Raw genomic sequence first — 13,776 nt, 5'->3', positions numbered from 1 at the left:
ACAAACCTGAGCATGCAGGTGGAGAGGAACACTAAATTCTCAAGCTAGCTCTACTACTGGTACACTTTCAAGGTATAATTTCTGGGCCTCTGGGTTCCCTTAGTAAACAGTAAAATTCCATTACTTCAAGGAGACAGGAGTTATACTCAATGAGGGTCACAAAATGCAGAATAAAAATATGCTGCTAAGATACATAGCTCCAAAACCCCATCTGTGCACAGGAATGAGAACGTCCTGTATTGACACATACGAGCTCAATAATTAACTGAATGTATGAACTTTTTTAGAAATGCAAATAAAAATTGCTGCATTAGGGTGAAAAGATTTCAGACTTTTCCTGTTTGTTTTTTTCACTGTAATAGTGCATCATTTTAAATAAAAGGATAAGTAATGAGTAGGAAATTAAATGGCTTCTGGCAAAAACGGTATCCAAAGGATCCTTGATTCTTATTAAAAACACTAAACTCTTTAACTTAATTTCAAACCCACAAACCAACTAATTTAAAATTCACTTCTGTGGAATTTCCACTTCTACCGACAATACTGTGTGAGCAGCCAACCAAATCTATTCCCATTTGTCAACTTCATGTATATATAAAGTCTGGAAGCTCTGGGGGAGTGAGGCTCTGGGTTAGACACAGGAATCTGTGTTTTGAGTTGGAAGCCTGGGTTCCACTGTCACGGACTCAGTTATCTTCTTGGCTTCCTGCAGCAGCCTGACTTGGCACAGCACTGTCGTGACCCAGAAGGGTTCCAGTTCACTGGCTACCGCTGGGGCATTCAAATATGATAGTGCTCAGTGACTCCATGAAATTAAAAAAAAAAAAAAAAAAACCACCCTGCAATGTAATGCAAAACCAGGTGCCAAAACCAGTCTCTGAGGCTGCCGTACCAGACTTATAAGTCCCGTCGGCACGACCTGTTCCCACCTGGAGGGCAGGCTCTGCACTGCTCTCACCTCTGCCTGAGCTGGAAATGAAGGAAGCTTCCTGGCTCTAGCTGGTTAGTCCATAGAGCCCAGACAGATGATCCCAGAGGAAGCCTACTCATGAGCAAAATGAAGCCTCCCAGACGGAAACACAGACAATGTACAGGAATAGTGGAGGATAAAGCTGGCCACTGAGGGGAGACATGGGCAACCCTCAGGAGGCCTGAGGTCTGTTCTGAGCTTAGTCCTCAGTGTAACCCATTCCACACTGCAGAGAACATTCAGGGCGGCAGCTTCTATTTCAGAAAAAGGAGTTGTACTGGGATCAAAATACATAGTGGCCACCCACCCCTAAGCTAGCTTCTGAAACGGAACACACACCCTAAAAGAAATGCAAATGACGATCACTTTTACAACAACTCAACTAAAAAGAATGCTGGAGGGATTAGAAAGGCAGGGAACGAACATGCAAGATCACAATTCTAAAACAGGATATCAAAACATGAACACGCAGAGATAAAAAATGAAGCTAAAAACCAAAGGGAAAGCTGTCAAGCTAATAAGAGAATGTACCAATGAAAGTGCAAGTGTTTCTAAAGTTTTGGTGACGGGTTCTTGTATCAGAAATGCTTATCCTTTAGCAAAGTTCACTTAAGCAAATGTGGAAACCAGGACTGTTACAGGCCTTGCTCTGGATTTGATCTGGAAAACAAAACACAGAGAAGAATTAAGAGTCAGAGACCAAAGGAAAGGAACTTAAAGGTAGATGAAAATGTGAAGATGGAAGTGATACTGAAATAGTTATTAGTTAATGGTCCTGGTTGAAGAGTTTATACATGTTATAAAATTTTGGCCAGTTCTGAATACAATGTGTATATTAAAAATGAGTTGGAAAGTTACTGGTCTCCATTCTCAATCATGGTCAAATCACCGCAAATACTGTTGATGAACTTCTCTCTTAGAGAAAAGGACATCAAAAAATTGAACAGAATAGGAAATATATGACATCTGCCTGGATTTGGTTTCTGTACCCACTAGTCTTCAACTGGCCACAATACTCCAAGAACCAAGGATAAAAGAGATTCCAGTAGCCAAGCTGATGTAACAAAGTCATGAAAGGATGATCTGATTCTTTCAGAGAACAGCACTTTACTTATGATCATTTTAGCTGTTTTTCTAATAATGAGGACTTTCAGGTGTTCCCGTCTATCAGTGTAGCAATTTGGAGAGAAGAACATGACCGCTACAGCCAGACTCACTTATAACAGCAAGAAGTCCACATGGGAAGCAAGTAAAACTGTAAAACACCAACACAAGAACTTAAGAATCATGGAGATGTAGAGCCTCTCTTAGTTTAAGGGCAAAAGTCATACTGAGCCCAACAAGTGAGCACTGTGTTATAACCAGAGCTCAAAAAGCTGAGTTTTTCAACTCACAGGAAAGGCACAAGGGAAAGAAATGCCGGTTGAAAAATATACCAGTTAAACGAAAAACACTGAAGTGTTACAGAGGTAGCTAGCTTCACTTGTTTCACAAATTTATTTGCATTCCCCAATCAAGAAGGATAAAACAGATAATATTATATTTTGACTTTGTTTTTTTAATGAAAACATATAGAACTGATAATAAGCCGAGGAATGGAAGATTAGGAAACTTCTCTGAAAGGGTAATAATGTGAGAAAATCAGGAACCCTGGGAGAATCGAAACAGGGGGTGAAATGAGATCCTCACACCTGATAATAAGACAGCTGGAATATTTTTTTAAAACCTGCAGTGGTGCTCCTTTAACTTAAATGTCAGAAGAGCCAGAAGCAGCAGGACCCCCACCTCGAGCAGAGTCTGGCTGCAGGGAGCCAGCCTCGTCAGGACACTAAAGCCAGCGTCAGACGAGCAGCTGACCATCGGGACAAGCAAGAGGCGCGCGAGTCCTTTCCTTATTTAAGGAGAGAAGTATCAGAGATTGTTACGGGAAAAAGAAGTCTAAATACAACGAAGCTGCACAAGTACTGTCTACACAACCTTCCATCCACTCAGCCACCACATGACTGGGAGCAAAAAGCAGGCTCTCTGGACAACCTCTCCCTGTTAAATATTAAAAACATCAAAAGCAGCTTCGGAGAAATTGCCATCTTCCCTAGTTTTCTTTTCTCTGCAGATACAGCCTCACCAAACGTTTTATAGGTTAAAAGAAACTACCACTGAGTTTAGGCCCTTAAATGAATATGGATGAAATTAACATCTTGAAATTAAAATGCTACCTTCTCATGTTTGGGGTTTCTGGATCACTGATGGAGCTACAATATGAACCCTCCTCATCCAGTGAGTGAGTTACTGTAACTAAGAGCAGATCCCTGAGCTAAAATCCTTATTATCCATTATGCTGAACACCCATGATTTCCATATAATGGCATCATTTCTGATAAATTCTAAAAGAGAACCTATTTTAGAACTCAACAATGACCTAAAAAGATCTTTCATTTCACAAAAAAGGAAACTGAGGCTGACAGAAGGCAAGAGGTTAAGTGATTTGTCTGAGTCACAGCCAGAACCCAGGTTCCTGTGACCTAAGATAGTCTGCCGTGGAGGAAACACACTTTATCATTCGCATTCAGTGACAACAGCTGCTCTACAAGGGAGACTTCTTTCAATAAATTAAAGAACTTTAAAATAAACTTACACTGTGGACTGTTAAAATAGACGGCAACTGATTATTTCCTCACTCCCTGGATTTCTGCCTCCTTCTGTGTTTTCTACTGATTTCCACTCTGCTTCTCCCCTGTTTGCCCAATCTTCTCTGTTACCTTTAAAATATATCTTGAATTATCTTCCCTGCTTACCAATGCCTCCCTTCTCCCCAAACAAAGGTAATAAATAAGCAAACCTCATATTATTTTATTTTTAGGATTTTTTTTTTAAGTCTTCAATTGAATTTGTTACACTATTGCTTCTGGTTTGTGTGCTTTGGTCCTGAGGCATGTGGGACCCTAACTCCCTGACCAGGGAATGAATCTGCACGCCTGCACTGGAAAGCGAAGTCTTAACCCCTGGACCACCAGGGGAGTCCCACAACATCATTTCAAAAGAGAGAAAAAGAAGGAAGAACACACCAAGCAGGCTGACAGGGTGAACTGGCAAGGGGATGGCCCAACTAGAAACAGAAAGAAGACGCTCCTGGCACCCACAGATTAAAGTAGATCGAAGAGGTTTATTCCGGCTTCAGCAAATGCTTCAGGTGAAATCATGCGTGCAGGCTGCCATAAGAAGAAGATTCTATTTGCAAAAGTGAAAGCTTAAAAGGCGGCCATGCTATCCAAAAGTCACAGGGCACTTTCAATTTCGTTAGTTTGCTCAGCACCCTTCTGCTGTATCAATTTTTTTTTCCTATAGGCCTAATGAAAAGGAAAGATATTTCAGGGATGGGGATGAAGTGGCCATTTAGCCCTTCCTGAAAAGGACTGAGGGGCCACCAAGGACTGTTTTCTATCCTGCAGCAGGTCAGGAGTGGAGAGGACCCTTGCTCAGAAGCCATACAGGAGAATGACAGAGAAGGTTCTATCCTGGGAGAAAGAGGAGGGGCTCACATGATGAGCCAGATGACCATGTCTGCCGGGAGACGGAAGGGGGAAGCCCCAGTCTCTCTCTGCACATGTCCCCAAAACTAACCAGCTCCGCCATGAGCCATCCCTCACACCGAGCCCAGTCTACCTTGTGGGGTCCTGCTCCAAATGAGAACCACCATGAACAGTTTAGAGCAGTGGGAACTCCAGGTCCTACTGCCGTTCAGGGGGTTCTAGGAGTCAGGGAATTCCCAGTCAGGTCGACAAGACTACAGCAAAGCGATGTGCTCTTCCTGCCATATAGAGGTAGAAATATACATCCAGTCTTCCATAGATGAACCATCCCAAAGTGACTAGATAACATAATTATCATCACACTTATACTTTAAGTATATTAATATAATAAACAGGGGTTTGTACCTGAGAAGTATGCTTAATACGTAACAATGGGAAAATATCTGGGGAGTTGATGAAGCCCAGTTAAACGGTTTGTTTCCAATACAAGACTGCCACCTCCTGGTTAAAGAGGACAGCTGCACTCACGACTGACCATGTACAGCCCTGGAACCGGAGTAGGGAGGAGGCGATGGAGGAAGACAAGGCTTCTAACAATAACTTTGCAACGACCATGGACAGTTAAGTATGCACTACGTGAAACAGAGAAACGGTGCGGAACAATAGAAGAGTCAGCTCGGCAGTGAGAGCTTTCATACTGGAGAACTCAATATGGAGACCACTTCATGAATGTTTATGAGTCTCATATAGATTCTACATGATTCTCTAAATGGGTCCATTTTAAAAGCTGTTCAACACCAAAATTAAATTCTGAAAATAGCTTAATGCAACTAAGAGAAATGTAACTAAAAGTACTGAGCGATAAATTTAGCCACATAAAAGCCTGCCTTCTCCTCTAAATATTAATAGCAAGTTAACGTCCGCGCTCAGCTTTGCCAGAGGGCTTGCACGCAGTCTAAGGGCAAAGCTGGGGCCTACCTCGGCATGAGTGAGGCTGCGTCTGCACTCTAACAAGACCCCCGGTGACTCACAACAGTGCGGACACCTCAGCACTGCTCTGGATCAAGCCGGCCAGTGAGTCCCTCCTTCTCTATCTTGTATGCGAGACAAGTGATGCTGGTGAAGAGGCTAAAAATGCTCTAAGAAACCCAGATGTGAACACAGAGATTTAAAACAAATAAAGAAATGTAGAATTTTACCTTTTGTGAATTTCATATAGTGAACACGGTTTTTGGAGATTTTGGACTTCTCTTCGAGACTGAAAGACTTCTTTTCCTTGTTGTCTGGGGAGTCTTTAAAAAAAAAAAAGGATGAAAAGCATTTCATTAAACTCTCTGCATTCCATTCTCAATCCCCTATGGTGACACAGTCTTGTCTAAATAAAATCTTGAGGAGCTTTATCATTTATTACTAAACTGTACCCAAAGATTAGAAATATTCTTAAACTGTGTACTACCCATCAGGCAAGGCTATTCTCCAGAAATTTATAACATCCTGGAGGAAGAGAAATGAAAATTTGTGTTCACACAAAACCCCCAGATGAATGTTCATGACAGTCTTATTTGTGATAATAAGATACTGGAAATAAACCAAAATTCCTTCAATGGGTGAATGGCTAAGCAAATTCTGGTACTCCCTTACGTGGCAACAGTACTCCACGATAAAGAGGAGGGAGATACTGATACTGTGTGACAACCTGGAGGGACTTCACTGGCGGGCGACTGGCGGGCATTATGCTTAAGTGAGAAAAGTCAATCTACATACTAAATGATCCACTTGGACATTCTGGAAAGGAAAGACTACAGAGATGGAGAACAGTGAAAGGTTGAAAGGGGACAAAGACGAAAGTGGAGTTTGGAAGCTGGAGGGGTAAGGCGGGTACAAATACAGAAAGGCAGCATGAGGCAGCTCTTTTGTGGTGACAAAGCAATTCCATACCTTGAATGTGGTGGCAGCTACATGAATCTATACATGTGGTAAAACTGCATTGGAACTACATACACACAATTAAATGAAGGCTAAAAAAGCCCAAAAAACTGGTGAAAGCTGAGTAAGAACTGTGGGCTAGTTAACAGTCAACACCAGGGTCAGTTTCCTAGTTTTGATATCATGCTATGGCTCTGCTGGATCTCATCGCTGGAGAAACTGGATGAAAGGTACTCTTCTTTCATTCAGGACTCTTTCTACAACTATTTCTGCAATTTCCTGTAAGCCTAAAATTGTTTCAAATAAAAGTTTCTTTAGAAAGTGAGTAAAGGTAAGACAGACTAATGATAATCCAAAAACAGGTCAGAGATGAGATGAGAAGCAGAGCTGGCACTCCGCTGAGTCTGAGCCACCGCCTCAAACTCCAGATTTAGCTGGAGGCCCACCTTTCAGGGTAAAAACAACAATAAAAACAAATCGCTGAGGAATGAAGCCATGTGGTTATATCCCTTTGACGAAAGAGGAAAATGTGGGGGAGAATGTAGTCCCTCACCTGAAACATCAAAGCAAGTAGATGTGGGGTAAGAGTCAGTGACAGGACTCTAACAAGCTGCCTGTATGCCCTCACCTTTATCTATCTGTCAAATTCAAGTAGCAGAAAGAGAGCCTCATAAGCAGAAAGGACACTGAATTTCCCTATAGTTACGTCATAAGGAAACATAAAAACATGAGATTAGAGAAATGAGAAAAAAGAAAGTTTCACCTTAATACTGAAGCAACACAAGCGCATGCTTGTTTAACATGATTAAACATGTTAACTAACTGTAATTCTTCCTAGGAAATTACACAGTAAGTCTCCGGACAACATAAAGGTAGATGCTTCAACCTTTAGATTAAGCACGGCTTAATCACATCAAAAGAGTCCGAAATGCAGTACTTGGATGCAATCTCAAAAACGAAAGAATGATCTCTATTCATTTCCAAGGCAAACCATTCAATATCACGGTAATCCAAGTCTATGCCCCAACCATTAACGCTGGAGAAGCTGAAGTTGAACGGTTCTATGAAGACCTACAAGACCTTTTAGAACTAACACCCAAAAAAGATGTTCTTTTCATTATAGCGGACTGGAATGCAAAAGTAGGAAGTCAAGAAACACCTGGAGTAACAGGAAAACTTGGCCTTGGAATGTGGAACGAAGCAGGGCAAAGACTAATAGAGTTTTGCCAAGAAAATGCACTGGTCATAGCAAACACCCTCTTCCAACAACACAAGAGAAGACTCTACACATGGACATCACCAGATGGCCAACACCAAAATCAGACTGATTATATTCTTTGCAGCCAAAGATGGAGAAGCTCTATACAGTCAACAAAAACAAGACCAGGAGCTGACTGTGGCTCAGATCATGAACTCCTTATTACCAAATTCAGACTCAAATTGAAGAAAGTAGGGAAAACCGCTACACCATTCAGGTATGACCTAAATCAAATCCCTTATGATTATACAGTGGAAGTGAGAAATAGATCTAAGGGCCTAGATCTGATAGATAGAGTGCCTGATGAACTATGGACTGAGGTTCGTGACATTGTACAGGAGACAGGGATCAAGACCATCCCCATGGAAAAGAAATGCAAAAAAGCAAAATGGCTGTCTGGGGAGGCCTTACAAATAGCTGTGAAAAGAAGAGAGGCGAAAAGCAAAGGAGAAAAGGAAAGATAAAAGCATCTGAATGCAGAGTTCCAAAGGATAGCAAGAAGAGATAAGAAAGCCTTCTTCAGCTATCAATGCAAAGAAATAGAGGAAAACAACAGAATGGGAAAGACTAGAGATCTCTCCAAGAAAATTAGAGATACCAAGGGAACATTTTATGCAAAGATGTGCTCGATAAAGGACAGAAATGATATGGACCTAAGAGAAGCAGAAGATATTAAGAAGAGGTGGCAAGAATACATGGAAGAACTGTACAAAAAAGACCTTCAAGACCCAGATAATCATGATGGTGTGATCACACATCTAGAGCCAGACATCCTGGAATGTGAAGTCAAGTGGGCCTTAGAAAGCATCACTACGAACAAAGCTAGTGGAGGTGATGGAATTCCAGATGAGCTGTTTCAAATCCTGGAAGATGATGCTGAGAAAGTGCTGCACTCAATATGCCAGCAAATTTGGAAAACTCGGCAGTGGCCACAGGACTGGAAAAGGTCAGTTTTCATTCCAATCCCAAAGAAAGGCAATGCCAAAGAATGTTCAAACTACCGCACAATTGCACTCATCTCACATGCTAGTAAAGTAATGCTCAAAATTCTCCAAGCCAGGCTTCAGCAATACATGAACCGTGAACTTCCAGATGTTCAAGCTGGTTTTAGAAAAGGCAGGGGAACCAGAGATCAAATTGCCAACATCTGTTGGATCATGGAAAAAGCAAGAGAATTCCAGAAAAACATCTATTTCTGCTTTATTGACTATGCCAAAGACTTTGACTGTGTGGATCACAATAAACTGTGGAAAATTCTCAAAGAGATGGGAATACCAGACCACCTGACCTGCCTCTTGAGAAATCTGTATGCAGGTCAGGGAGCAACAGTTAGAACTGGACATGGAACAACAGACTGGTTCCAAATAGGAAAATGAGTACGTCAAGGCTGTATATTGTCACCCTGCTTATTTAACTTATATGCGGAGTACATCATGAGAAACGCTGGACTGGAAGAAACATAAGCAGGAATCAAGATTGCCGGAAGAAATATCAATAACCTCAGATATGCAGATGACACCACCCTTATGGCAGAAGTGAAGAGGAACTAAAAAGCCTCTTGATGAAAGTGAAAGAGGAGAGTGGAAAAGTTGGCTTAAAGCTCAACATTCAGAAAACGGAGATCATGGCATCCGGTCCCATCACTTCATGGGAAATAGATGGGGAAACAGTGGAAACAGTGCCAGACTTTATTTTTTGGGGCTCCAAAATCACTGCAGATGGTGACTGCAGCCATGAAATTAAAAGACGCTTACTCCTTGGAAGAAAAGTTACGACCAACCTAGATAGTATATTCAAAAGCAGAGACATTACTTTGCCAACAAAGGTCCGTCTAGTCAAGGCTATGGTTTTTCCTGTGGTCATGTATGGATATGAGAGTTAGACTGTGAAGAAGGCTGAGCACCGAAGAATTGATGCTTTTGAACTGTGGTGTTGGAGAAGACTCCTGAGAGTCCCTTGGACTGCACGGAGATCCAACCAGTCCATTCTGAAGGAGATCAGCCCTGGGATTTCTTTGGAAGGAATGATGCTAAAGCTGAAACTCCAGTACTTTGGCCACCTCATGCGAAGAGTTGACTCATTGGCAAAGACTCTGATGCTGGGAGGGATTGGGGGCAGGAGGAGAAGGGGACGACAGAGGATGAGATGGCTGGATGGCATCACTGACTCGATGGACGTGAGTCTGAGTGAACTCCGGGAGTTGGTGATGGACAGGGAGGCCTGGCGTGCTGCGATTCATGGGGTCACAAGGAGTCAGACACGACTGAGCGACTGAAGTGAACTGAATCACATCAACAGCCTGAAACATTCTCCATGATCACTTCCCAAGAACAACTTGCACCTTCTTTCAAAGACATCCTACCTGTAAATTTCTCCTGCTCTTTTTGCAGGCAAAAAACTTCATATACCACATTACATTCTCAATTTTGATGTTCCAAACACAAATCACCAAGCATCATACCAGACTGAAGTAGTTTTTACCAATGGAAGGTTTATTAAGTACTACGTGTTGGGCTAAGCTTTCTATGCATTCCTGAATTTCATCTCACAACCACCCTAGAAGATAGCTGCTATGATTATTAAACCAACCTCACAGGACACTGAAGCATGGAGGGTAGAGTAAGACCCACTGAGGAGGTGGCTATGGGGCTGGGAGCCAGGCAGATACGTGTGAGTGCACATCCTTAACTTGTGCACTGTGACCCCGCAGAGCTGTGCTCACACTCAGGGCAGGTGAGAACCTCCTGGGAGCCTCACCACTTTCCCAGAGCAAACCTGAGCCCTGACGTGTCCTAGGGCACCAGTTTCTACCTGCCTGTCCACACGCACGCTTCCCTAAAGCTGCTCTGTCCTGTGCAGATACATCACTCTGGTCCTCCTCCCACTTGACACCAGAGGAGCACAGGTCTCCTTGCACCAGGATCAGTGAGGAACAAGCCGCAGTGCTGGTGTCAGGGAGGGGTCCTTTCATCAAAGCCAGTCCCCTCCCCACCCTATCTATCTCATCAAGAGAGGCAGTTCCAGAAAGGTTTTACCATTCTATCAACTATTTATCAAAGCTTGCCTTTTCTGGTTTTAACTGTTGTTCAGTTACCCAGTCGTGTCCAGCTCTTTGCAGTCCCATGGACTACAGCACACCGGGCCTCTCTCTCCCTCACCATCTCCCGGAGTTTACCCAAGTTCAAATTCATTGCGTCGGTGATACTGTCCAGCTGTCTCATCCTCTGATGCCTTCTTTTCCTTCTGCCCTCAATCTTTCCTAGCATCAGGGGCTTTTCCAATGAGGTGTCCGTTTGCATCAGATGACCAAAATACTAGTTTGCTAGTTATAACCCACTAATTAGTAATGACAACTGAATCCAAAGGAAAAATATTTACATGTAGGCCTTGAGGTTACTAGAAATAAACCAAAAATTTACATGTATTTGTTTTGTAGCAGAAAAACATGACAAGGTGATGAGTTTTTAAAAATTCAAGCAAAAAATATATTAATACAAAATATCATGGGGTATATGCAATGGAATTATTTCAGAGGAAAAGAAACTAGAAAATATAGTATTGCTGAGTATTAAAGGACTTGCTTTTCTATTTATAAACAGAAGACCATGGATATCAAATTGCTCTAGTATTAAATACCTACTGAACACATTTGGGACTGATGAAAAGCTCTTGTTTTCAAAAGTCGATATTTCCCAAATAGGCCAGATACACATTCTTGGCAACTATTTAAAACTATGATTAAAAACATTATAGACGTCAATCTAAAAACGTGAGACAGTATCAGTTCAGTTCAGTTCAGTTGCTCAGTCGTGTCTGACTCTTCGTGACCCCATGGACTGTAGCACACCAGGCCTCCCTGTCCATCACCAACTCCCAGAGTTCACTCAAACTCACAATCATTGAGTCAGTGGTGCCATCCAACCATCTCATCCTCTGCCGTCCCCTTCTCCTCCTGCCCCCAATCTTTCCCAACATCAGGGTCTTTTCAAATGAGTCAGCTCTTCGCATCAGGGGGCCAATGTATTGGAGTTTCAGCTTCAACATCAGTCCTTCCAATGAACACCCAGGACTGATCTCCTTCAGAATGGACTGGTTGGATCTCCTTGCAATCCAAGGGACTTTCAAGAGTCTTCTCCAACACCACAGTTCAAAAACATCAGTTCTTTGGTGGTCAGCTTTCTTCACTGTCCAACTCTCACATCCATACATGACCACAGGAAAAACCATAGCCTTGACTAGACGGACCTTTGTTGGCAAAGTAATGTCTCTGCTTTTTAATATGCTGTCTAGGTTGGCAGCATATTAACTTTCCTTCCAAGGAGTAAGTGTCTTTTACTGTTTTTCAAATTGCCTCAGAGGCTCTGGGAGCAAAAAATATTGAAGATTCTTGTCCTTTGTGGGTGACAGGATATCAGCATCCCAATTTATTTCCAAAAATATTTAAAATCACAAGGAACAAAATATCTGTTAGAAGTAACAAGCATTTCTTAAAACCATGAGGTAAGCCCACCAAAAGGCCAAGCAGAGTCATAGTTAACTACTTGAGATAGGATAATTTTAAAAAATAAAAATTTAAAGACTATGGAGTTTTCTTGTGTCCCACTAAGAAATAAGGGTTATTTCTAAAATTTTTGCAAGATTCTATGAAGAAAATAGTTTGGAATCTGTTTAGTTGAAAGGCAAACTGTGTAATTAGGTAAGCAATCTTAAAGAACTTAAAAATATTAAAACAGAAAAATAGGTTACTAGCTTATCCTGTCAGCTTTAATTCAAGTAATATGACCAAAAATTCATCTGGATGAAGATATTATATTTACCAAAGATGATTTGGCAGAAAAATGATCTCAGCTCTCCAGGTCCCTGGCCAGGTTTTCCCTTAAAGGAATATTCTAAAGGCTTTTCAGTACTGAAACTGGCAGTTAGCAAGGCCTGGTTTGAATTGTACTGAGCTAAGGCTAAACGGCAACCCACTCCAGTGTTCTTGCCTGGAGAATCCCAGGGATGGGGGAGCCTGGTGGGCTACTGTCTCTGGGGTCACACAGAGCTGGACATGACTGAAGCGACTTAGCAGCAGCAGCAGCAGCAGCAAGGCTAATAATAGCACCGTACGTATCACAGGGAGACAGCAACCTCTAGTGGTCTTGAGGTAAGTCCATGGGTGGACAGAGTTTAGAGTTGGGGCATTGTGCCCAGGGGACATTTGGCGATATCAGGAGATATTTTGTCACAACTAGGGAGAGGGTACAAATGGTGTCCAGTGGATAGCGGTCAAGGATGCTGCTAATCATCCTAAATGCAGAGGACGTGTCTCACAGCAAAGAATGATCTGGCCAAAAACATCAGCAGTGCCATGGCTGAGAAAGGCTTTACAGGCTCTTGCAATAATCCACAGGAAATACCAGCTGCTCAGACCACATTGGTTACAGTGTAGGTGACAAGAGGAAGTCAGGGTCTGCATACATTTTAGAGGCAGAACCGACAACAGTTCTTTCGCTGGAACAACTAGAAGGATGAAGCTGACATCAACTGAAATGGGGAAGATGGTGGATAAAACAGGTTGTGGGTTATGCAGGTCCAAGAATTTACAGGGTGGGAGTTGGGGAGGTGCAGAATTGAAGTTTGGACATGTTGAGCTCTAGAAGTCAAGGAAGCCCTGATGAAGATACTGAGCAGGGGGCTCAATACCAGTCTGGGGTTCAGGAGAGAGGGTGAAGCAACAGAGAGAAGGGTGGCAATGGTCACCACACTCCCCTGGAGACCGGATGGCATAACAAGAGCGTGCAGATGAAAGATGAACAAGGCCTGAACTGCAGGACCCTGGACATTGTAAGGCCGGGATAAGGGAACTGCAGCGGAGAAATGGAAACTAAGTAAATGGATCTTGTCATTCTCAAACTCTTAATGGGGAGAAAAAGCCTCTGGTTACGACTAATGTTAATTCAATGCGAGTACCTGGAAATGTAAACAGAAATGACTGTTTGTGACAGGTACAATCAGTTAACTTTCAGATATGATATTAACAGTAAAAAAAAAAAATTGATAAAAATATTTTATATTGAGATTCAGTTCAGTTCAGTCACTCAGTTGCATCT

General features: G+C 42.3%; 1 protein-coding gene across 2 annotated transcripts in view; it reads right to left on the bottom strand.

Moving 5' to 3' along the window:
- PINX1 (PIN2 (TERF1) interacting telomerase inhibitor 1) overlaps nt 1-13,776 on the bottom strand; it is a 64,889-nt gene that overhangs the window by 42,000 nt on the left and 9,113 nt on the right. For both annotated transcript variants that reach the window (XM_068974398.1, XM_068974397.1), the window contains exon 5: nt 5,700-5,792. In XM_068974398.1, coding sequence (XP_068830499.1) covers nt 5,700-5,792 — 93 coding nt within the window. The remainder of the gene's footprint in view (nt 1-5,699; nt 5,793-13,776) is intronic.

Source organism: Capricornis sumatraensis, chromosome 6 (genome assembly GCF_032405125.1).
Source record: "Capricornis sumatraensis isolate serow.1 chromosome 6, serow.2, whole genome shotgun sequence".
Taxonomy (NCBI): domain Eukaryota; kingdom Metazoa; phylum Chordata; class Mammalia; order Artiodactyla; family Bovidae; genus Capricornis; species Capricornis sumatraensis.
The sequence above is the reverse complement of the archived record's forward strand: the minus strand, read 5'-3'. Positions and strand labels throughout refer to the sequence as shown.